We start from the raw sequence: 25,127 nt of genomic DNA on the forward strand, positions 1-25,127 counted from the left end.
GTCTTTTTGTTGTATAGGGTTGGGTTCCGGGGGTACATTAGCCACCATAGGAGCCATCTTTCTGAGCCTCTATTCAAATGTGTTTCTCCTCTAACAGTTCTAGGACTGGGAGCTTCAAGACTGGCAGGAGGAATGGCCTGGGCTTTGGTGTCTTGTGAATCCCCTCGCCATTGATTTGGGGAGGGGATCAGTCCATGGAGAGGCCGTAACCCGCTGTCCCCAGTGATTTGCCTCCACAAAGACTTCATTATGCAGCCAGCCTGGAAATTAGACCTTGGTTAAATGGTGTGTCTCTCAGAATAGGATTCATGAATTCAGAATAAATTTGAGGAGGTTTCAGAAGGCAGTGGAAGTCTGGGAAATTAATCTACTTTTGTCAAGGCTATGACAAATGGGAGGGAGGTTAAGGTATAAATAGAGGGGGAGGATGGGGAATTGAATGTAGAAAGACTTTCTCCCTGGGACGTAGGTCTCTGGTGGAAATGCATCTCCCGGTCACTGTGAACCCGGTGTGTGCTGGGCTGAAGGTGAATAAGACGTCATTGTTCCACACTAGCAATGAGCTCATGTTCCTCTCCCCTGTCTTCCTTAGTGATAGAAATATGTGCATATGTGTGTGCATGTGTGTGTGTGTATATTGGTGTGTATGCGTATGTTTATGTTCGTGTGTGTGTGTGTGTGTGTGTATAAGCATTTACTAGACCAATTGTCCAACATCTTTGCAGCCAGGTGTGCCTTTGGGATGAAATTCTGGACAATGAGGGTTTAGTAGAAATGTTTTATGAAGCTTCTGATAAGACTGCTTCCACTCAGCAGGGAGCGAGCACTTCACTATGTCACCTACTTTTTTCTGCTTTCAGCCTAGCATGTGGCTGGGATGAGTGGCATTCCAGCCATTTTGATCATAAAGCCATGCCAAGCACAGTGGCAAAGAAAGACAGAAGAAGGAAGCTGGGTTCCCAATGACCTCTGGGAGCCATACCAGCCATGGACTGGTCTTCTTTAATCTGTAAGAAAAACGGTCTTTTATCTGTTTTAAGGCACTATTTTTCAGATCCAGCCAAAAGGATTTCCTACTTAATATGAGACACAGTTGTAAATTAAAATTTAAGTGCTCAATAAAAGCAAAATCAAAGATCAAAGTACTAAGAGAATTGAGAGGGGGGAACCCAGGAGTATTAGGAAAGACCTCACAGTGGAAGGAACATTTGATCTGGGTCTTGAGGGTTGAGTAGGAGTCCACCAGACTAAAGGGTCACAGGTGAAGGAACACTGCAGATAGTGACATGAAAGAATGTGCATTGTTTAAGAAGAGGAAAGCATTTTGGTGAGGTTGGAGTGTCTGGTGTAAGGTGAGAAGTGGTAAGAGCCGAGCTTATTATGAAAACCTGAGGCAAGATCAGAGGCGAAGTCTTAGAGGCAAAGGGGAATCTTGAAAGATGTTAAGCTGGGGAGCTCTATATCAGATTTTTAAAAATATTTTATGTATTTATATACTTATGTATTTATTTAGTTAGAGAGAGAGTGGGGGTAGGGCCAGAGGAAGAGGGAGAGGAAATAATCCTAAGCAGATGCCCCACTGAGCATGGCGTCCAACAAGGGGCTCCAATTCATGACCCTAATATCATGACCTGAACTGAAATCAAGACTCGGACGCTTCACCCGTTGAGCCACCGAGTTGCCCCACCTCCTTTTTTTAAAAAAGAGGCTGGGGGGAAAGGACAGAAAAAGAGGGAGAGAGAGAATCTTTTTTTTTTTTTAAGATTTTTTCTTTATTTATCTGACAGAGATCACAAGTAGGCAGAGAGGCAGGCAGAGAGAGAGGAGGAAGCAGGCTCCCTGCATAGCAGAGAGCCCGATGCGGGGCTCGATCCCAGGACCCTGGGATCATGACCTGAGCTGAAGGCAGAGGCTTAACCCACTGAGCCACCCAGGCTCCCCGGGAGAGAGAATCTTAAGCAGGCTCCATGCCCACTGCAGAACCCAACATCAGGCTCAATATCAGGACCCTGGGATCATGACCTGAACCGAAATCAAGAGTCAGACGCTTAACTGACTGAGCCACTCTAGTGCCCTAATATCGGATTTTTCATTCAGAAAGTTCTTTCTGGCTCAACAGGGAGCAGAGTGCATAGGCAAGTGAGGGCAAGACAAGAAGACAAGGAGGCTATAGCAGTCCACATGGGTGAGAGGACATGGGAGTGCGGGCCAGGGAAAAGCAGTGTTCCAAACTCAGGTACCTACAGGCGGCAGGCACCAGATGGTGACAGGAGCTAGTGTAAGAAAAATCGAGTTTCCTTCCTGGTCTTTCATTTCCCACTTTTTCTAGAGACTTGGGTAAAGCATATAGATGAAGCGTAACTGTGACAGAAGGGCCAGATTGCCTGGGTTCAAATTTTGGCCTCATCACTTACGAGATGTGTGACTTTGGGCAAGTGATGTCATCTCTCTGTGCTCCAATTTTCTCATCTACAAAATAGGCGTAAAACTGTTGCGAGGATTCATTGAATTTATATGCAAATATATACATTCGTGTGTGTGTGTGTGTGTACACACTTAGTACGTATATACTAGAAGTTAGAATAGTGCCCGATACATAAAGTCTTCTTAAGTATTAACTAATGTACTGTCGTCATGGTGATCCTTATCATCCTTATTCTCAGGAATACAGTGGGGCAAATGAGACAGTAAATGGCCATGCACTTGGCCATCTGGGAGCAGTGACTGGGGTTAGTAGGGACTGATGGAGACTGGGGAAAACTAGCCAGCACGTGCCCCACCTAAGAAGAGCAGCTCTAGTTAAAGACTGTGCAGGGTCGAGGGTCCACTCTTGTCGCAGCGTTGCTATTGTTGTTGTTTTTAATCTAAATTTTTTATATAAAAATCTCTCAAATCTTAAAATATCATCCCCACTTTTTTTTTTTTAACAAAGCCCTTGTGTATAAAACAAAACGTAAGTGTCAGAAACTAGCCTACATGCCCCAGTTTTCTAAGATGAAGTAATGGAAATGCAGAGAGAGGGTTCAAAAGACTTCAGGAGACGGCACTGATGGGAGCAAGTCAGCTGGTTAGATGTGGGAGGGAGGCAGCCACTGGGGACGGCTCTGTGGTGTCTCGGGAGTCTGGAGAGATGGCGCCGTCCACCCCTCTGCTCATCACAGTCTCCTTCCCCCTCCGCTCCCTCCCTCGTTCCTGCCGCCACTGGTGCCACTTCTGGACCAAGCCCGTTCTTGAAGCTGGAGACGCTTCTTACTTGCAAGGCTTTCAGGGTTAAAAGACACACAGCATGGATATGACACTAATAACCACACAGACACCTTTGAAAAGAAAACCGGATCCTGTTACTCCTGTACCGAAAGCCTTCCAGAGACTTCCTCTTACACTCAGAATCACTCTGAAGTCCTTACCTGACCCTGCAAAGAAGATGCCCACTCTGACTCCTGCCTCCTTCCCCGGCTGCGTATCCTCAGATCTCAGCCTAAATGTCAGAGCTGAGAGGGGCTTTCCTGACCACTCTGGCTAGCCCTATTCCTGCCACCAGTCTGTCTCTAGCCCGTGTCTTGGTTTTATGATCTTCCCATCACATATCATTTGCTTCTTCCTTTTTTTTTTTTTAAAAGATGTTATTTATTTATTTGACAGATCACAAGCAGGCAGAGAGGCAGGCAGAGAGGGGTAAGCAGGCTCCCTGATGAGCAGAGAGCCTGATGTGGGACTCAATCCCAGGACCCTGAGATCATGACCTGAGCCAAAGGCAGAGGCCCCAACCCACTGATCCATCCAGGCACCCCTGCTTCTTCCTTCTAAAATGTAAGCTTGGTGGGGCGCCTGGGTGGCTCAGTGGGTTGGGGCCTCTGCCTTCGGCTCCGGTCATGATCTCGGGGTCCTGGGATCAAGCCCCGCATTGGGCTCTCTGCTCTTTGGGGAGCCTGCTTCCTCCTCTCTCTCTGCCTGCCTCTCTGCCTACTTGTGATCTCTGTCAAGTAAATAAATAAAATATTATTAAAATAAAATATAAGCTTGGGGAGGGCAGGAACTGTAATTCTCGGTTCCAGGCACTCAGCAGCTGATCAGTAGATGGGTTTTAAAATGAAAGAAGGTTCAAGATGTCTGTAAGAGCCACATGTCTATGGAGGGTTGATCTTCGGGTCACTCTATCTTAGATGATCTGTTCAGCAAACAGCTTTGCAGGGCGTGGAGCCTTTCATGGTTGCCTGTGGATAAGGGTGGGATTTGTTTCTCATTGGTAGTCCTTGCTCTCAGTCCTGACCACTAACTGGGTTTTTGCCCTTCTGTCCATTTTTGGTTTTGTTGATAAGGGTCTCAGTCAGGCTTTCTGGTCTACCTTCACCTCTTGTTCAGCCTCCTCGAATCTGTACCACACCCAGTCTTTTTCAGATCAGCCCAACCCGGCCTTCATTGTTGTGATGGGCATTCTAGGTGGTGTGAAAGAGCCCTGGCTAAGAAGGCAGGCCTCAGCTTGGGTGCCACTGAGGGGACACAGGAGATGTGGCCTTAAAGAAGAGATCCCGTGCACCAGTAAGCAATAATTTTGCACCAGTCAGCCTCTTTTATGATCCTTTCTCTTTTTTTCCCCCTTCTACCTACTCTTTCTGCATAAATCCCTTCTTTTCCTATCTCCTTTGACTATATCTGCTCAGGCCAGAAAATTCGGAGAATATATATATATAATATATTTTTTTTTACATGACTTAGGGCATCTAGTTACAATTCTTTCTTTCTTTTTTTTTTTTTTTTAAACATTGTATTTGGGGACACCTGAGTGGCTCAGTTGGTTAAGCCGCTCCCTTCAGTTCGTGTCATGATCCCAGGGTCCTGGGATTGAGCCCTGCATTGGGCTCCTTGCTCAGCAGGGAGCCTCCTTCTCTCTCTGCCTCTGCCTGCCTCTCTGCCTACTTGTGCTCTGTCTCTCTGTATCTCTCTCTCTCTCTCTCTGACAAATAAATAAATAAATGAAATCTTAAAAAAATAAATAAAGATTATATTTGAGAGAGAGAGACAGAGCACGAGAGAGAGAGAGCAGGCACTCGTAGGGAGTAAGGGCAGAGAGAGAGAAGGAGGCTCCCCACTGAGCAGGGAGCCCATTGTTGGGCTCGATCCCAGGACCCCGGGATCATGACCTGAGCCAAAGGCTGATGCTTAATGGACTGAGCCATCTAGGTGCCCCTTAGTTATGCTTCTGTCTAGTGGAAGTCCATAGGCTCCTCCTAAAAGAGCATGCAAAACTGTGCATATATGTGTGTATAAATTTTCTTCTGGGGAAAGGACCTATAGCTTTTAATGGATTTTCTAAAGAACCTGTGTTCTACAAATTGTGAACTACTGAAAAAACTTGTTCCAGAGTGGGGATGGGGGTTGTGGGTGGGGGTCACAGGGTAATACAACTTCCATACGTAATATGCTAGGAAAAGACAAATTCCTAGAGACAGGAACTAGGTTTATGATTGCCTGGGCTTGGGGGGTGGCAAAGGGGAGGGACTGCCAATGGATATGAGTTTTCGTTTAGCTTGACTGAAATGTTCTAAAATTATTTAGCTTGATTGAAATGTTCTAAAATTAGATTATGGTGAGAGTTACCCAACTCTGTAAATTGACTAACAGTCATTGAGTTGCACCCTTAAAAAGAATGAATTTTATGGTATGCAAATTAGACCTCCATAAAGTTGTTTGAAAAAGTCAATACTGAATTTCAAAAACTCAGTATGAAAAAGATATGAGATATCGCATTAATAATTTTGTATTGATTACGTGTTAAAATGGCAATATTTTATATAAGTTGGGCCGAATGCAATATATTACTAAAATTTTAAAGAGAGCAATTGATGACCATGGGCTGTCTCTCACAGAGAAATTGCTCAGAGTAATCCAAGTTAGAGGGTATATTTCTAATACTCACTGGGGGGGGGATCAAAAGGGACCAAGGAAATTGAACAGAGCTAGGGGACCCCTGTGTCTCCTTTAACTAACTGAATGTGGGGGGGTCAAAGTTGGAGCAGGAGGGGTTCTTGATGTCTGGCTTCGAGGCAAAGAGCCAAGGCAGATTGGTCAGCTCTTGGGTAGGACTTACTGACATGGAGGGGTTCTTCATCAGGCTTGGTTGAAGATGATTCATTGTCCTCAATGTCCTTGCTGCCTGTCGCCTGGGTGATCACACTCGGGGGCTCATCTGAGCCGGGGTTCATGGAGACCATGCTGCTCTGGGGGGATGATCCCCCACTGGTCCGAGACAGACTGAGGGTGGAGCCTCGCCGGCTTGGTTTGCGGCTGGTGACGCGGAGTACAGGAATTTTGAATTTCTTGGTCTGAAGGAAAGAGGGAAGAGAGATCTCAGAAAGAGGGGAGGGAGAACAGGATGATGGAAGGAAGGAGAGGAGGAGGAAGGAAGGTGACTAGAAGGGAAAGAGGGAGGAAGGGAGACAGGAGAAAAAAGGGAGGCTAGAAGGAAGGAAACTAAGAAAGAAAAAAAAAAAAAAGTAAAAACCTGGCTCTGAATGTGAATTTCTTTTGGTTCTTTCCAAACACCGGGACACATGTCCTGGGTCTGGGGTGACCTTCTGTCACAAATCAAGATAATTTAAAATGGGTTTTGTCTGAAGCAAACACGATGGGACTAATTCTATTCAGTGAACATCATGGTTGACCAACTAGTCATCTCAGGGGACCAAACACATATTCCAGCTATATTATGAGGGACCAGAGGAGTTTGGGACCTTTTTTTTTTTTTTTAAGGTTTTTATTTATTTATTTGATAGACAGAGATCACAAGTAGGCAGAGAGGCAGGCAGAGAGAGAGAGAGAGGAGGAAGAAGGCTCCCCGCTGAGCAGAGAGCCTGATGCAGGGCTTGATCCCAGGACCCTGAGATCATGACCTGAGCCAAAAGCAGAGGCTTCAACCCGCTGAGCCACCCAGGTGCCCCGGGAGTTGATTTTTTAAAACTATAGGAGGATGGGTCTCATTTCTTTAGCTACCTCTTGGTGGTCTGACCCCAAATTCCATGGATCAACTTCTTGTTCACCAAGTTGACACCAGACCCTCAAAGAATGAGGATTTGTGTTTACTGGGGTCTTCTGAAGAGTACAAGATGGAGAAAGTTCTAGACCTGACATTTAGGGAAGTGGATGTGTCTGGTAGGATAGCGTTCTATCCTACGCTATCCATCCGTTCTATCCATCCGCTACGTGGATGGAAGGGCCTAGATGACAAGTCCTAGAAGGTAAGTAGGGGTAGACAGAGAAAGTCTTGTAAGGAGAATGCAAACTTTTGGGAGGAAAGGAGTCAGAGAGGATGGGTTGTGTGTGTGTGTGTGTGTGTGTGTGTGTGTGTGTTCACCCCACCCTCTTGCATGACTGATATCACTTCAGAGTGTACCGTGCCAGGTCATATCTTCATTTAACTCATGAACCAAGTCTTCCAGAGGGTTTCTCATTTTCCCAAGGTCACACAGCTAGCGAGGGGCAGAGCCAGGATTCCAGTCCAGATCAGGCTAACACCAACGCTAATTATTTTGCCTTGCTTAAAAATTCTTTCAGCAGTGCCCTTTTGGGGGGCGTTGAAAGTGTCCTTGGTCCCATGCTGATGATCCTTTATGCCTTTGAAAATGCCAGGCTCACGGTGGGGCAGAGTAGGCCCTCAGCGGCTCCCCAGTCAGAGCTCACTAGAACCCTGGGCTGTGGTTTACACTCCATCAACAGGGAAAGTTCTGTTTGAGAGCCTTTAAAAGGAAAGTTCTTGCAGGGCCCACTGAGGTCACCTTTTTGATCATAGTGTTCTGATACCCTCAGAAAGCAGAGAGGGAGAAGAGACAGCACCAAAGGCTGCACCTACCTCTCATAACTATCTAAAGGGCGGAGATCATTGTCTCCAGCAGGATTCCTATCATGGAGTCCACTGCATGGGGTCAGAGGTAGAGGGTTTTTTTGTTTGTTTTTAAAATATTTTTATTTTTTATTTTATTTGTAAGGGAGCGAGTGAGCAAGCACAAGCAGGGGGAGGGGCAGAGAGAGAAAGACAAGCAAACTCCCCACTGAGCCCAATGTGGGGCTCGATCCCAGAACCCTGAGATCATGATCTGAACCGAAGTCAGATGTTTACCTGACTGAGCCACCCAGGCGCCCCCAGAAGTAGTGTTTTGATTGGCTACCTTGCGGGGCCATGATGGCAGGTCGAACCTTGGTGCCCTGGGAGAAGGGAGGGGTTTCCTGGTGGCACAGGGGAAGGACAAGGTGGGTTTACCCAGCTCTCCAAGGGGGCACGTGGGCTACCAAATGACTGTGATAAAAAGCAAATGCCCAAAGATGGCACGTTCTCTCCTTTGACGGATCAGGAGCTTAGTTCAGGGTCCCCTTTGTCCTGACACCGCAGCTGGGGGTAATATGTGTATGTGGAAGTCTCCTCATCTGGTCTCCTCTGGCCCCATATGAATCCCCAACTCTGGAAACCAGACTCTAGCTCCACGTCGTTTTGAAGGCTTGGCACATTGTGTCCCAGGGGAAGCCTGGAGTCTTGCAAGGAGCACTGAACTCAGAGCCAGGGGACCTCAGGGGGCCCTTGAACAAGTTACCATCTTGTCCCCGTTTCCTGGTCTAGCGAACAAAGAGGATGGGTTGGGATGGTCTCAGAAGAGCTTTCCATATCCAGAGCTCCGTGTGGATCTTCCTCGGGCCAGGATTTCATTTTGTGCTCCTAAAGTCGCCATTAATTAAAATTCAATTAACAACCTCAGCCAGGAAATCCAAAGTGAAGGGCTGACACTTTTGATTAATTGAGAGTGGCAGAAAAATAAAATGCAGGGGGATGATGTGACAGGCCGTTTCAGCATCTCACTTGCCCTTTATTGAACTGACTCAGTCTGAATTGACTTAAATCCCCATATGCTGCCTCTCTATTTTTTTATATTTCACTTAGAAGCAGTGTTAACTAGCTGCTGTGTTCTACCTCAGTAGGGACTGCTTTGGGGCAAAAAAGGAAAAGATTTCCCTGAGAGATTCCTTACATTTTCTTAGAAGGAACAATTTCCAACTGGTGGCCCATGGGGAGATGTGATTAACTGCCCAGAATTTTGCAAATTGGGGAGATTTTTATATAACCACCTAGGTTATTGGTCTCTCTTGAAAACAGTAAGCCCTGGACTCCCATTCTCACGTGGCAAAGTGGCTAGAGCTGGACAGAAGTTCTTCCCTTTAGCTGTATAGACCATTTGCCACAGACCTCGCCCCTCCCTATTGCATTAGACCCAGCCTGATTTTTTTTTCATTTACTCCATTTGCCCGGCTCTAGCGAGTGCTGTCTTAGCCCTGACAAGCTCTAAATGCACAGAAGAATTATTAGTTGCTGTGTGGAGTTGATTGGAGCTTTGCTTTCAAAGTCCTCATTTTGTAGGTGCAGAAACCAAAGTCGGAAGAGAGAAAAGGACTTATCTGAAGCCACCCAGTGAACTGGGTCACCGTGGCTAAGCTAGGTCTCCTGACTCTTAATCGAGTGCTCCCCCATCGTCAGAGTGGACCACCCTTTAGACCCGAGTTTGATCTAGAAACTTCCTGGGGAATTCAATTTTGTGAGAGTTCCAGTGTGCTGATTTGTTGTGTTCCCTCCCTCAATTTTTGTTAGGAATATTCCTGGAGGATTTTTTTTTTTTTTAAAGGTTTGCGGCTTCTGCTGCTTTTTCTGTGCCTCTCTGGAGACAGAGGCACACAGTGTCTCCATAGCAACTTTCTGTGACAAAAACAAAGGCTTTTCCTTCTCAGATCTAGGCACACCCTGATGAAGGAGCAAGAAAATAATGACACTCTTCATGAGAGCAATTGTAGTTGTGATACCATGGAAAGTATGCATTTGATGAGCTCAGTGTTTAATAAACAGTGTTCAGTGAACAGGCCCAGGATTCACTCTTGGCTCTGCCATGACTCAGCTGTGTGACCTCATGCAAATCACTTAACCTCTCTGAGCCCCAACTCCCTCCTCTCCCAACTGGTGATTAAAATAGTGCCCCCTGGGGTTAGTAGGAAGGCAGAGCTGGCTAATAGACCCCAAAGCACTTCTTTAGCATAGAACCTGGCACATGACAATTATGTTAAAAGGTGGTCTTTAAAAATTAGAAGCGGTAATGCTCAGCCTTTTAACATGTTCAGAGTGAGTTTGCATGTTGTTTCCTGAGGTTCTTTACTAACATTATGAAGTAGGCGGGGACGAGCATTATACTCATGTTGTAGGTAAAGGTGCAGGTGCAGGTGCAGTAACCTGCTTTTTCAACTGCATTTGCCTCCCTACACTCCATCTCTTGTCATTATGATTTCATGGTGCTTGTTTGTTGGGTAGATGAGTTTAGGGTTAGGAACAGCTTCGAGTGAAAAGAATAGACTTCTTGATGTTCTCTTAGCGGTGACTGCACATTCTAGTGTATGGAAAACCCTATCTGTTGAATCGCCTGTTTCTTATTTTCTGGCCAAGTTGAAGAGAGAGTGAGCTCGAGACAGAGAAATGACTGTTATTGATTAAAAAACGTGGGGGTGAGGTGAGTCCGCTTCCGTCTGGTGATGTCTTATGGACCAGCGCCTCAGCCACCCCTACCCTTCCCCACCAAGTGGCGTCCAGCCAAATGTCATTTCTCCTATAATCCCCAGATAACCATTTTAATTAAAATTTACAAAAACTGCCCCAACAGCATGCAGTTCTGACTTCTCCCTGCTCAGAGAACCAACGAGAAAAAAATTCCCCTCAGATAAAAGACGGGCAGAAACGCCTCCCACCGAAGTGGGGGCCGCAGTAGCCAAGCTGTCGCGTCGTGTGCTGGCAGTTACCTTAGGCGCCGTGACGAAGTGCTCCCACCTCTGTCCCATGGACTTGTCCTTATTGATTTTTTTTATTGTGCTCTTGCTTCCACCCGGGTCCCTGAGTGAGAAACAGCTTAATGAGTTTTCCGTTCCCAGAGCCTCGGTTTACTACAAGTTCTTTTAGGAAATGCAATAAACGGAGGATGGACAGTGGCTGTTCTCTGTGATGGGCTTTTTCCTTTTCCCCCCACCCCCTGTGTGGATGAAGAAGTGAGAGGGACGCGTTGCCATAGCTGGATCTTGTCCATGGAAATTGAGGTTAGGAGGGACCACGGCTTACACAGTAGGGTGAGAGAGGCAGAATGTGTGTGATCTGTGTCTGTCTGCCTTTTGGACTTGGGTCCTCTTTCTCTCTCTCTCTTTTTTTTAAAGATTTTATTTATTTATTTGACAGACCGAGATCACAAGTAGGCAGAGAGACAGGCAGAGAGAGGAGGAAGCAGGCTCCCTGCTGAGCAGAGAGCCCGTTGTGGGGCTCGATCCCAGGACCCTGGGATCATGACCTGAGCCAAAGGCAGAGGCTTTAACCCACTGAGCCACCCAGGCCCCTCAAGGACTTGGGTCCTCTCTTAGACCCCAGGGCAGGTTGACTCCAGAGCAGGTACTTCTGGGAGTGAGCGAAAAGCCCATTTAGCTTTTGGGCTTAACAATCCCCCCACGAGGGACACTCCCAAGTAACACAGAGGGTGGGGGGACTGGGGACAGCCTGTTGGGTGGGTTCCATGGTGAAAATCACTGGTTTGGAGTGTACTGAACAGAACTCTGTACGATGCTATGTGCAAGATGCTTTTGTGCATTCTCACTGAATCATCTCAATAAAACATTGCATTGTTGCCATCCCATTTTACAGATGAGAAAACACACTGGGTGGGGCGGGGGCAGGGCTCAAGTCACTCACCCAGATACAGATTTACAGTGAAACTAATGACCCTCACTGGAATGGGTTCCTCTGGGGCCCTTTACCAAATTTCTTTTTTTTTTTAATTTATTTTCATTTATTTTATTATTATTTTTATTAACATGTAATGTATTATTTGCTTCAGGGGTACAGGTCTGTGAATCATTTTCTGTTGTAATTTTACATTATTTTTCTTAAAGCACTGCCCTCCCCCAATTAATTAAACTTCAGATACCCTAAATCCTGGATCTTCCCTGCATGGGTTGGGAAATTTCCCAGTATGAGACTGAACCTCCGGCAGGTTTTGTGGGTGACATGCCTGTAATCCCTCATCTAAAACCCAAGGGACCTGATGTGTTGCCCTGTTGGTATTTTGGGAAAGGGTATACATGCATATACCATATGTTAACATGATCCTCCCAGTGGGGTCGGGGACAGCATCCTGGAACCAAACACACTGAGATATATATATATGAATGAATATTTACACTAAGTGGGATAAAGAATGTAAATAGCTTCAGGTCAAATTTTGCCACCAAATCTAGTTTGGTTCATGTCAAGTTTTACTGTCAAGTGGGTTATGGAAAAATTGAGTGTTCAGAGCCTTTTGGATTTTGAACTTGGGGCTATAGGGCAGTTGATAAGCAAGTGGGGAGACTCAGCATGTGCGCTTTCAAATCCTTCTACCTACCTACTGGAAGACTGACTAATCCATCCATCCCTCCATCCAGCCCTTTCTTTATCTCCTGTTTCTCTTGCGAAAGGATTTTGGATGGCTGGGATCCTTCAGATCATGTAGCTGGCTGTCACTTAGCACGGAGCAGGGACATGAGGGAATGAGATGGCCAGACCAGACTCATGAAGGGACGCGTTGACAGGGCTGCTGAGTGCTGGGGAGATGCTCAGATATAGGAGGTAAAAGAGACGGGAGCTAAAACTTGCCTCAGACTGGCTTCTCGTGGCACGGGGCTCTAGGTAGCAAAGTCGGAGGCTTTTGCCAGCACAGACGTGGAGGAAGTCATGCTCTCGTGGATGGCAGGACTTTGCCGAGCATCTAGCAGCCCACGGCCGCAATGCGAGCATCGCACACAGGCGATGGAAGTCGGGCTGGGGAGGGCGGGGTGAGGATGTGCCTCCAAGCTTTTTGTAAGACTTTATGTTTGATTACACAATAAAAAGCCCTCTGAATAATTAACAGTGAAGCTCATTTAACGTTGGTTCTGCCTGCTTCTCCCCCGAGTAATCAAATTAGGGAATATTTAAAATCCAGCCAGAGGAAGGACTAGCAATACACCAGTCCTATAAACAATATTTAAACTAGTGGCACTTTTGAAGTCTGATTTAAGGCTCACCGACTGGAAGCTTTCGCGGTTCAGCTTTGGAGCATTTCTTTCAAGACCACAGGGCTTTTCGGCTTCTTCCCTTTGCTCACGCAGCTCCTGCTGTGCCTCCAGCCTCCTTCTTGAAGTTCAAAAGCAACCCCCTTCCCCTTTTAAAATTAAATCGGGTCCTAGCCAAGCTTTCAAAATCTTAAATATTCAAGCCCAATCGGGAAGATGGAGGTTTTCTGTTAACGCGTCCTAGATGACCCGAAATCCATTGCGACTTGAGGCAAAAGGTAAATGAGCTAAAAATACAGCAAAGTCTCCCCGAGATCTTAAAATCGCCCTGCACCTTTGCTCATGCAAAGCCACTGATAAAGAAAGGGCCTGGTTAGACACAATCGGTCTCTCTGATGTTTCATTCTCAGGAGCGAATAAACCAAAAAGGAAGCTCAGATAGGGGCAGGAAAAGAAAGGAACCACCTGAGGTTTTTTTTGTCCACAAGGGGCCTAGTGCACACTTTGTCCAAGACGGACATGGCAAGGGGATGCTCCTCCCCAGGGCTTGGTGGGATAGTGGTTAGTGCTGTTTACCAAGTAGTCCCGGGTCTTTTGGGCTCCTCGGCATCAGGGGCAGCCCTGTGACTTGCTTTCTTTAAAAATGCATGAGTGACAGTGACATATGGCATCGGGAGTAGGTGCTTTAAGGGCTAGCCCTCAAGGCAGTTTCCTTTCTCTGCCTTGTTGATGGTGAAAGCTTGTGTTGAGACAAAAACCTCCTATCAGCCTGGGTCCTCAAGTGACTGAAAGGAGCACAGCCCCCTGTCGATGATGGGTGGGGTGAGCAGGAAATGAACTTGGGTTGCACTAAGCCGCTGAGATTTTCGGGCTGCTCGTTATGGGAGCTTAACTTAGTTTATCTAATTGGTGTCCCTGGTGCACCGTTTTGTGTGACCTTAGGCAAGTCTCTTTGAGCGAGAGAACCAAGAGAAGTAGCCTATGTTGGTGGTTAACAGCAGGTTTGAGAATCAGGTGGACTGGGTGTTCGAGTCCTGTGCCTGCCCTGCTGCTTCGGAGGTGTGTGTTGGTGTAAGCTATGTAGCCTCTCGAAGCCTCAGTGCTCTCGTCTGTAAAATGGGGGGAATAAGGGGCGCCTGGGTGGCTCAGTGGGTTAAGCCGCTGCCTTCGGCTCAGGTCATGATCTCAGGGTCCTGGGATCGAGCCCCACATCGGGCTCTCTGCTCAGCGGGGAGCCTGCTTCCCCCTCTCTCTCTTTGCCTGCCTCTCTGCCTACTTGTGATCTCTGTCAGTCAAATGAATAAATAAAATCTTTTAAAAAAAATGGGGGGAATAATATTAGCTACGTCAGAGGCTTGGTGTGAAAATGGGGCGGGGCTTGTTAAGGGTTTGTGGGGGGTGTCTCATATAGAGAACTGAATGCAGTTAAACAATGAACCACGTGCTTTTTGGACAGACGGCTTAGTGTGGCTTGGGGGAGGGGCTGATGGTGGGGAACAAGGCAGTAGGACAGATCCGTGGGGGAGAAGTGGCTGTGATTTTCAGACCATAATTTCCCCCCTGCTGAAGCTTTCGGGGGAGGGGATCCTAGTTGCCAGAAATCAAGGGATGAAAGCGTGGAGCGCTGTCGCATCTCATTTAACTGTGCCCGCCAAGCACATTTTGTTCCCGGCGAGTCACTTGAAATGTCTCCCCGCAGTAGCAATCAGAGTCGTCGTCTCCAATAATTCCCTCTCTCTCTTTGCGAACTGTCATTTGGGGTAAAACACCTGCCTCTCAGAGCGGAAAGTCTGTTGGCTGGTTTAGAAGGCATGCGTGTGTCCACGACCGAGTTGGAAGGACAGAGCCAGCGGCCGATGGCGCGCCAGGGAGGGGACGGAGACCAGAGCTCCCGAGACCTCCCAAGCGTGTCGCCTCCCTTGTGGCAGGTGCTCCGATCATCCTGCCACGGTCCCCTACTCCCGCAGAGATGTCCTCTTGAGTAAAGCAGTGGAGGCACGATGCAATTAAGTCAGTGCAGAGGGGAGAGCGGGCGGAATCAGAGATTTCACTCAAATGTCACCTCCTGAGTGAGTCTTTCCCAGACGACCCAATTTAAAAGTCACCCCCCCACCTGCCCCTGTCCTATCCCCTCATCAATTTCTTTGTGACGCTTGATGCTACCTCAAAGCACCTTGATTACTGTATGTTTATTATCTGCTGCTCTCCCCACGTCGCCTAGAACAGATGCTCCAGAGAATAGGGATGTCTGCTCCCTTCTCTGCTCTATCCCCAGTAGTGTCTGAAAAAAGCAGGTTTGAGGGAAAGGAGCTTTTCTGGGGGTGGGAGGGGTGCATGGGACAGAGGAAAAAAAACAACTTTAATATAATAATTGCTATTTTGTGTGTTGCTTGGAATGATGTTGCATCGCCCCCCCCACCCCCGCCCCACCCTGAGATTGACAGTCTGGCAAATTAGAAGTTCTTACAGGACTTGGTTAAATATGGTGATTAACTCCGCAGTCATCGAAAAGGTTTTGCTATGGAGATTTGGTTCCCATATATTAACTTGACTACCAGAGCCATAAGTATGGAGTGGCCTTCTTTGTTGTTTAAAAGAAAAACTGTATCTGCACATATCGTATTATCTTGGCAAGGGGCAGTCCTGGGGTCTGCCTGGGGTCGCCTGGCAAATCCTACTTTGTGATGAGTTATTCTTTTCGTTTTTGGACGCCACATTGTGCCCTAAATTAATTGGAAGACTTTCGGGCTTTTGCTGGGCACAGAGGAAACCGTCTCTTAGTGATTAAGCACATGTGCTCTGCAGCTGGGCTTACCTGAATTCCAATCCTTAGCTTTTACGAGCCATGTGATTTTGAGCACGTTACTTAAGTTTTCTGTGCCTCGGGCTCCTCTTCTGTCGGAATGAGGCCAACTGGAGGAATGTACTCAGAGCAGTGCTTGACGTGGGGGGCACTCAGAACCAGCTGTTTCCATCAGGACACAATTGTTAGATTTAGGTGCCTGTGTCCTATTTGGAACGTCAGAGTGTGGCTGCCTTTTAGCCACCCACGTTTTTCTAAAGGAACAGCAGGTTCTTTGTGCCTGGGTACCCTGGCCCTTGAGTGTCTGGACTCCCTTAATAAAAGTCAAGATCATACCCACCTGGACTCCCTAGTTAAGAGTGGCTGCGTTGATGTCTCTCTAGGATAGCCCTAGGAGTAGGACAGAGATGATTTTGCTACCCAGGGGACAGCCCCTCACACCTTCACTCCACGCTGTATGCTGTGCCTTGCCCCAGAAGGCGAATCAGGGGGCTCTTTATTCTCCTGCCTGGCCAGGGGTCCTGCCAGGTTCTTTCCCATGGGAACTAGGGAAGATGGCGGCAGTTGGCTGGGGTTGAGCAGAACTGGGGAGGAGAGGTGCTCACTTACACCTCATCTCCTCTGCTTCTCTGGTCACTCATTTCTAGTCAATCCTTTGAAAATTTGTCTCTAAAAAAAAAAAAACTGATACCAATATAAGTTCATAAGCCCTAATCCAATTCCAAAATCCAAAAGGTATTTAAATCTAGGACAAGTTTAATAACTGATTTGGCAGCAAAATGTGACCTGAACGGATAGGAGGCTACCAATGACCTTTATTTATTGTTATTATGCACTTAGTGTAAATGTTCATTTTTCCCCCCGTGGAAATACTGTGTTGGATGATAGTCTGCTGCTCCAGTTCCCTCTGTGGGTGTGATGTTTTCTACGGTGTATGCCCCATATTGTCTTTCTAAAATGCCAAAAAAGAAAAAAAAAAGCAATTCTGAAATTCAGGTGGTCCCAAAGGCTTAGATAAAGACTTGGGTAACTGTATATATAAAATAAGTCTTACTTTGCAGAATAGAGCCTTGCATCTCTCAGAGAAGGGTAATTAGCACACCTGGTATTGAAAGCCCAGTTTCTGCTCTCTTGTGGACCCGATCATCTTGTCAATTGAAATAAACTCTCCCTGCGAGCCATGGGATTAATGAGGATGCTGGGAAATGATAATGTGTTTGAATTGCCACATGATGAATTTGGGACGGCCTCCCCCTCCCGCTAAGGCACAGCCTCAGATGAAACTCATAATGACATCCTAATCTGTCATCTGTCCATTCATCCCACCATCCACCAGTTCTAGCCAAATATGGGATCTTCCTGTAATGAACAAAGGTCATCTTCTGCTTGCGGCACGCTAGCCGCCAGTTAGTAAAAATTTTGCTGCCTGTAGAAAGCCCGTGTTGAGATATTGAACCACCCCACTTCCTTGCTATAAAATCCATAAGGGGGCGGGGTTGGATCCGCAGCCATCATCATGCCTAATAGAAGAGAAACCCCTGGGATCTACAGGTCCCTGATGATGGGTGTTTCTTCTTGGAAAGTGCATGGTAGGTGTCAGGGCTCCGGGTTTGTGTTTCAGATGCTCGGATAGCAGGAGATGCTGGCTGCTTGAGGAAGGAAACTCAGAACAGCACAGTCAGGAGGACTGGAAGTTTGGTATTACTCTGTTGGCATCATTCCCTGGATTGTTTGTCTTTGCATCCAGATTTTGGTTGACCTTGCTTAGCTTTCTTCCTGTCTGTGTGTTTGTACATTCTCCCTGTGAACGGGGATCTCATCTGTTGCTAAAACTCTACTCAGAAGATTCTTTCTTTCCTTGCCTGAAGTCTCAATGGCTTTGATAATCAAAGAACCAACTGCTCTTGGAAATGGGGATTTTAATCTTGAATAGCTATCGTTCAGTGAGCCCTCACAGTGCTCCCAGTTACTGGGCTAAATGCTCCGTGTTCTTTATCTTCTTGATGCTCACAATAACTCTTCTGAGCAGGAGCCCATATGATAGGCAAAGAAATAGAGGTCCAGAGATGTTAAGTGACCAAGCAGCAGAGCCTGGACTCGTGCAGGTCCATCTGATGCTCAAGCCCTTGCTTTTACTCCCTCTCAATTCATCTGGGCTTTAAAAAATGCATTTGAAGATTTAGAGACATTTAAGTTAAGATATCAGGATGAAACAACATAAACAGGAATTGGACATTAAACACAAGACAACCCTCTCCTTTCTTGCTAACTAAAAAGACATTTTCTGGCACTTTCTAGGAACCTAAGCCCTTGCCCAACCCCCACCCTCAGATTTATCTATTAAAAAAAAAAAAATCAGGGATGCCTGAGTGGCTCAGTCGGTTAAGTCACTGCCTTCAGCTCAGGTTATGATCCCAGGGTCCTGCGTCTGGCTCCTTGCTCAGCAGGGAGCCTGCTTCTCTCTCTGCCTCTGCCTGCAGCTCTGCCTGCTTGTGCTCTCTCTCTCTCTCCCTCTCTCTGACAAATAAATAAATAAAATCTTAAAAAAAAATAAATTGATCCCCCAAAATGGTGTGCTGGAGTTGGCTTCTGTTGGCTCACAAGAACCGAACATGTGCCTCTGTCCCTAGCCCCAGGGTCATGTTGGTAAGCCTAAAGTCAGCCATGGCTGGATGATGTCCACCGTGGAAATTGACATTGTTACACATCATGGGTTTTCCTTCTTGGAGAACTGTTCTGTTTATTAAACATTTATTAAACATGTACCAGCATGCCATCAAACTAAAACCACCATCAGGAGCAAATGGTTCACTAGGAAAAAGCAAGCCCCAGCAAATGCGCTGACTTCCCATGGGAATCTTTCTGGATGCATTTTTCTGTCAGGCGGAGGTTCTGGTTCCTGTTCTGCTCTGATGGATCTCCGTGGATCCCTGATGGAATTCTGCCCTGGCAAGTCACAGGGAGAACCTCCATGACTCCCAGTGTGACCACCATGTCTTTTTTTTTTTTTCTTTCTTTTTAACCACAGGTGACAGTTTCTGGTCACATGCTGGGGACATTTCTAAAACCCAGCAAAAGAAATAAAGATGCTTCTTTTTTTATCTTCTCAATCCAAATCCTACATTATTTTCTTGCCTCAGTTTGGGAGAATGGATGCCCAAATGCTGGGAGGCCAAAGTGTTGCTGCTGTTAGGTCGGGGAGATGAAATGCTATTAGAAGTCCACTGGATGAGGGACTCTTTTCTTAGAATCTAAGCCATCGACCGTGAAAAAAAATTAGATGTTGCCTTGACCCAGAAATCCCATTTCTCAGAATCTGGCCAACAGAGATATTTTCAACTGGGTACAAATATATGTACGAGGGTGTTCCATGCAGTACTACTTGAAATGGCCAACACTTGAGAACAACCTTAGTGTCCCCCTATAGAGAAATGATTATCTAAATTATGGTCCACCCCTGCCATAGACCGTGGATAACTATTTCTTTATGAGGGATGGTATTCTGTTAAAGGACAGTGGAAACTGTCAAAAGAATGTAGGAACTTTGTGTGTACCATCATGGAAAGATGTCCATGAGATATTTTATCTTATTTTTAAAGATTTATTTATTTATTTTAGAAAGTGAGCGAGTGAATGGGAGGAGGGGCAGAGAGAGGGAGAGAATCTTAAGCAAACTCCCCATTGTGTGTGGAGCCCTATGTGAGGCTCAGTCTTATAACCCTGAGATCATGACCTGAGCCAAATTCAAGAGTCAGATGCTTAACTGACCGAACTACCCAGGTGCCTCCATAAGATATTCTAAAGGGGGAAAAGTAGAAAAATGTTCAATATGCAGAACAATATTCAGGGTATGATGCCAATTCTGTTAAGAAAAAAAGGGGAGTATACTTACATAGATTCATAAGGGGAAGGCAATAGGTCTAGGAGGAGGAAGGTCATACCTCAGACCTTTAAAGGAGGCTTTTTCTAAGAAGAATGAGTCATGTTTGGGAAATGTCTTAAGCCTGTCATTTTCAAACAAATTCTTTGAGCCACATAGATATTTTGGAAATAACTGGGGTGTCTTGGTGGGGATGGGAGAGATTTGGAGGGGCCCCAGTTCCCCCAGGCCTCCCAACTTCCTGCTTTGTATAGAAGTTACATTTTAAAAAATTTGTTTTACATTATTAGGGTTTCCATTAAAAAAAATTCTGGGGGCATCTGGGTGGCTCAGTGGGTTAAGCCTCTGCCTTCAGCTCAGGTCACAATCTCAGGGTCCTGGGATCAAGCCCCACATCGGGCTCTCTGCTCAGTGGGGAGCCTGCTTCCCCCTCTCTCTGTCTTCTGCTCTGCCTACTTGCGATCTCTCTCTCTCTCTGTCAAATAAATAAATAAAATCTTAAAAAAAATTCTGGTGCTTTAAAAAAAATAATCAAGGTTATAAACCAGAGCACCAAGGGAAACTACAGTTTTCAGTTCATCTCACCCCCAAACATGGAATCAGTTGGAGTTACTAGTCTATCAAGAGATGTATGGTTGCATTTGATGTTAGTTTATCTGGGCTCTGGTGCAAGGGGTGAATTAGAGCAAGGGGTAGGGTAAGTGTTTGGGAGGTGGGTGGAAAACACCCTTAGGAAGATGGAATTAATTAAGATTTGGGAAGAGAAGGAAGATTGAATTCAGCTGGGGGGTGGGCAGGGCAGTGAGAAAGAGGCCATTGTCAGTTTATTGGGGTGGGAGTTGAGGGGGTTCCCACTTATGGGGGAAGGGGAACTATTTTTCATCACTCAGCATGGGATTTTCACAGAGTGAAAATTCCTCAGGTTAGGGTCCCTTACCATTTAGCACTATTCTTGGAGTCAACATGACTCTCCATAAAGAACAGAGGCCTTATATGCCTGCCTGCTCATGGTCCACCTGCCCATGTGGGGGCAATGCAGCTCCTGCAACAATGGCCGCAGAGCTTTTGCATGAACCCTCCCCTGAGAGGAGAGGCACACCATTGGCTCTCATGAGCCCATATGACCTGTATGCCCTGGCTCTGAGCTCACCCCTGACTGGATCCCTCAGAGCACATCAGGGATGTGTAACCCACCCAACAAAAACAGCAAAAGGAGGGGAAGAACAGATAAGAAGCCCTCTCCTATGACATAGTTCACTGCTAGTATGGCAGGTTCAAGGACTGAGACCTACTTTGGATTCCAGCAGGTGATCACGGGCTTCATGGTGTGGTGGGTGTGGTCGATAGTCAGAGCCTCCAGAAGCCAGTGGAGGGCACAGAGCTGGCGGAAGAGGGGCTCCCTGCAAAGACAGAGGTGGGAGGGGGGAGCACAGCGGGATCCTGTTGGAACTACATCCTTCACAATAATAGGCACAGAGACAGTTGTGCTGGCTTTCCTGTTAGAGAGCTGCTGCTATCTATGTTCCAGGCATGGTATTTCCTGTTCCTCATCTCATCAAGCCTTTGCAGTGTGTCTATGAGGCATTCATGGGCTCATGTTATAGATGAGGCATGTGAGGCTCAGCAGAGTGAAGGAACGTGTGGCAGTTTGCTGACTTGGCAGGTGGCAGAACCATGATTTGATGGGAGATGATCGTGTGCTGGTCATGGGGTGGGGAGATTTCTGTGTGGGACAGGAGAGACAATGGAGGGGTCCCCCAGCTAGGGGTCTTGATTCAGGCAAAGTGAGTAGGTTGAGGGACATTTATATCCTATAGGTATCTGCCTGTTCATCTGATAAAAGTACAATAAATACACTAAGAGTGTCAAAGAGGGCTGGACACGCAAGGAAACTGGATTTATTATAATCTTCCTCCTCCCCCCGATCAACAGATGGACCTATTGTTTTAAATTTATAGGTCCTTTGCCTGAAAATGTAGCTGGATGTTGAAGAAAACCACAATGAACGTATTATTTGAAAAGTAGCTGAAACACTGTATATAAGCATATCTCACCTGTATTTTCTGATTTGGGGTGACATCATGTATTACAGGGAACCAGGCATTGAGTAGGGCACCTTACACACTTTATTTAATTCTCCCAACAACCTGCAGGGGTATGAATCGTTGTCCACATTTTAAAGAAGAGGAAACTAAGGCTCGGAGAGATACCGTCACTTTGTAGTAGGTCACACAGCTTGTGGGTGACAGAGGCAGGATCTGAATATATCATTCAGGGCTCCCAACAACCCCATAGGAAGGGTACTGTTACTGTGCCCTCTTTGCAGGCGAGGGGCTTAGGTAAGGGAAATTGCTCAAGGTCACATTACTAGGACTGGTGGGGATCTGAAGCCCTGTCTGTTTCACCTCAGAGTCTATGCTTTCCTGGGTCCCAGCTCTGTCCATGGTGCTGACGAAGCTGATGCAGTGGTCACCTGGGGCACGCGCTCAGGAGAGGGTTAACCTGCTGCCTGCACTTTTCCTGGAAACAAGGTCACCCCCTCCCTGCATGATCTCTCCTCTTACACTAATGGGTGAGATGCCTCCATTATGAACCTGTGTAATTGCTCTTCTCTGAAGTTGATCTTGATCAATAATCCCCAGGGTTCCTGGGCCTGATGGGCAGAGGGGCAGGAAGGGATCCACCCTCTCTGCTTCCAGGAAGGCCCCACTCCAGAAGGTGGGGGCCAAGTGTGGAGCTGACCCAGGGCTGTCCCGGTGAATCCGCTGAGATGCATCCCCTGGGGGTCTTAGGAAAACCATGGGGTCTTAGGAAAGCCAGGGTCATCAGCTCTCTTTCTTCTGCTTTGGAGCCCTTCCTTCCTCCTTTCTTTCCATACATTGTTTACAAACACCTACTATTCCCTCATTTCTAATTTAAAGGTACTGCAAGCCTCTCCCCCTTCCAGTTCTGGTCTGTCTGCCCCCTTAGCACCACCTGGGTCCTTACAGGTACGTTTTGCAGCTCTGAGCACTGGGCCATGTCCAGCGTTTCGCCCAGAGCAGCAGCTAGTTCTGCCATGTGCTTGGCACCCCATGTTACCCTCACCATAACCCAGGACATTGCAAAAGTCCCTGGGACATGTCCCCTCTTCTGTTCACCATAGAGAGCCCGTGCCAGCCTGGGCTTTGGGTTGTGTGTGGTGGAGGCTGGGAGGAAGGGATAAGCAAAGGGTATTAATTGGTGAGGTGGGGTCTGCTTGGTCATGGTGGGTGTGAGGATGTGGGCATGTGGGCATCAGATTCATTTCTGCAGGTGACAAGCACAGGCATAAATCCAACTCTTCCCTTCCCTTACTTAAACTCTTCAAACTCTCTACACTATCTGTTTTGGGCTAAATTGTGTCCCCCTCAAAATTTGTATGTGGAAGTCCTAACCTCTTCCACCCTGATACCTCAGAATGAGCCCATATTTGGAGATGGAGACTTTGATGTGGTGATTGTATTAAAATAAGGCCCTAACCTAGTATCCAAAATCTATAAAGAACTTATCAAACTCAACACTCAAAGAACAAATAATCCAATCAAGAAATGGGCAGAGGACATGAACAGACATTCTGCAAAGAAGACATCCAGATGGCCAACAGACCCATGAAAAAGTGCTCCACATCACTCAGCATCAGGGAAATACAAATCAAAACCACAATGAGATATCACCTTACACCAATCAGAATGGCTAAAACGAACAAGTCAGGACACGACAAATGCTGGCAAGGATGTGGAGAATGGGGAACCCTCCTACACTGTTGATGGGAATGCAAGCTGGTGCAGCCACTCTGGGAAACAGCATGGAGGTTCCTCAAAAAGTTGAAAATAGAGCTACCCTATGACCCAGCAATTGCACTACTGGGTATTTACCCTAAAGTTACAAATGTAGTGATCCGAAGGGGCATGTGTACCTGAATGTTTATAGCAGCAATGTCCACAATAGCCAAACTATGGAAAGAACCTAGATGTCCATCAACAGATGAGTGGATAAAGAAGATGTAGTATATATATACAATGGAATACTATGCATGCAGCCAAGAAAAATGAAATCTTGCCATTTGCGGTGACGTGGATGGAACTAGAGGGTATTATGCTGAGCAAAATAAGTCAATTGGAGAAAGACAACTCCCTGATATGAGGAAGTGGAGATGCAACGTGAGGGGTTTGGGGGGTAGGAAAAGAATAAATGAAACAAGATGGGATCGGGAGGGAGACAAACCATAAGAGACTCTTAATCTCACAAAACAAACTGAGGGATGCTGGGAGTAGGGGGGTAGGGAGAAGGGGGTGGGCTTATGGACATTGGGGAGGGTGTGTGCTATGGTGAGTGCTGTGAAGTGAGTAAACCTGGTGATTCCCAGACGTGTACCCCTGGGGCTAATAATACATTATATATTAATTAAAAATTTTTTTGAAAAATGAGGCCCTAACTAGGGTGCACCCTAATCTAGTCTGACTGGTGTTCCTATGAGAAGGGGAAATTAGGACACATAGACATCTGTGATGCACATACTGGAAGGAAAGACCATTTGAGGATACAGGGAGAAGGAAGCCTCAGAAGAAACCAACCCTGCTGACAACCCCTGGACTTCCAGCCTCTAGAACGATGAGAAAAAGAATTTCTGCCATTGAAGCATTTTGTGGGAAACTAACACACAGTCCCCTATGAGACTCCAGTCCATCTCATGTGCCTTAAGTCTCCTCACGGCCCCTCTTCCGTCATCTGCAGTCTAGGGAAGTTCTGCTCAGTCACTCAGGCTCACCGCACTCTCACTTAGCACCTCCTGAGTTAAAATCCTAGCTTTGCCACATACTAGCTATGTGCTCTTGGTGAAATTACTTCACTTCGTGAGCCTCACTTTCCTCACCTATAAAACGGCAGGAATTGTTAGATTGAGGGTGAGAAGAGGTGGTTGGGACTGTTCTCTGCCCTGATATATATTTCTTTTCCTCTTCCTTCTCTGCCTCTCAGCTCAGATGTCCCCCCCACCAGGAAGCCTTCCTTGATTTCTCCAGGTCTGGGTTACCCTCTCTTCCGGTGTCCTAAAGCATCCCATCTTTATAGCGTATCTCTTTGCCCCTACATTCCCAGTCCCTGCTCTACTGTAACTATCTGTTTACCTGTCTCTCTAGCCCTGCAAGCTGCAGAGTCTTGGCCACTGCAGATTACTGCTGGGCACAGAATAGGCTCAATATATTGCTGGCTCCTGAATGGAAGGTGGTGGCAGTGAACTGGTTCAAATCTGACATCTTCTGGAGCTGATAACTTGGGCAAAATTCTCATTTGCAGAACCACTGAAATAATGAAGAGTAGTAACAACAACAATAT

At 46.6% G+C, this 25,127-nt stretch overlaps 1 protein-coding gene across 1 annotated transcript in view; it reads right to left on the minus strand.

Moving 5' to 3' along the window:
* Positions 1 to 25,127, minus strand: part of CCDC60 (coiled-coil domain containing 60) — a 158,218-nt gene that overhangs the window by 15,690 nt on the left and 117,401 nt on the right. Inside the window, exons 5-7 of the mRNA XM_044241102.1 lie at positions 21,065 to 21,172; positions 10,819 to 10,909; positions 6,089 to 6,323 (exon numbers count right to left, since the gene is read on the minus strand). Of these exons, the coding sequence (XP_044097037.1) occupies positions 6,089 to 6,323; positions 10,819 to 10,909; positions 21,065 to 21,172 (434 nt within the window). The remainder of the gene's footprint in view (positions 1 to 6,088; positions 6,324 to 10,818; positions 10,910 to 21,064; positions 21,173 to 25,127) is intronic.

The sequence above is a fragment of the Neovison vison genome, chromosome 3, assembly GCF_020171115.1.
Source record: "Neovison vison isolate M4711 chromosome 3, ASM_NN_V1, whole genome shotgun sequence".
Taxonomy (NCBI): domain Eukaryota; kingdom Metazoa; phylum Chordata; class Mammalia; order Carnivora; family Mustelidae; genus Neogale; species Neogale vison.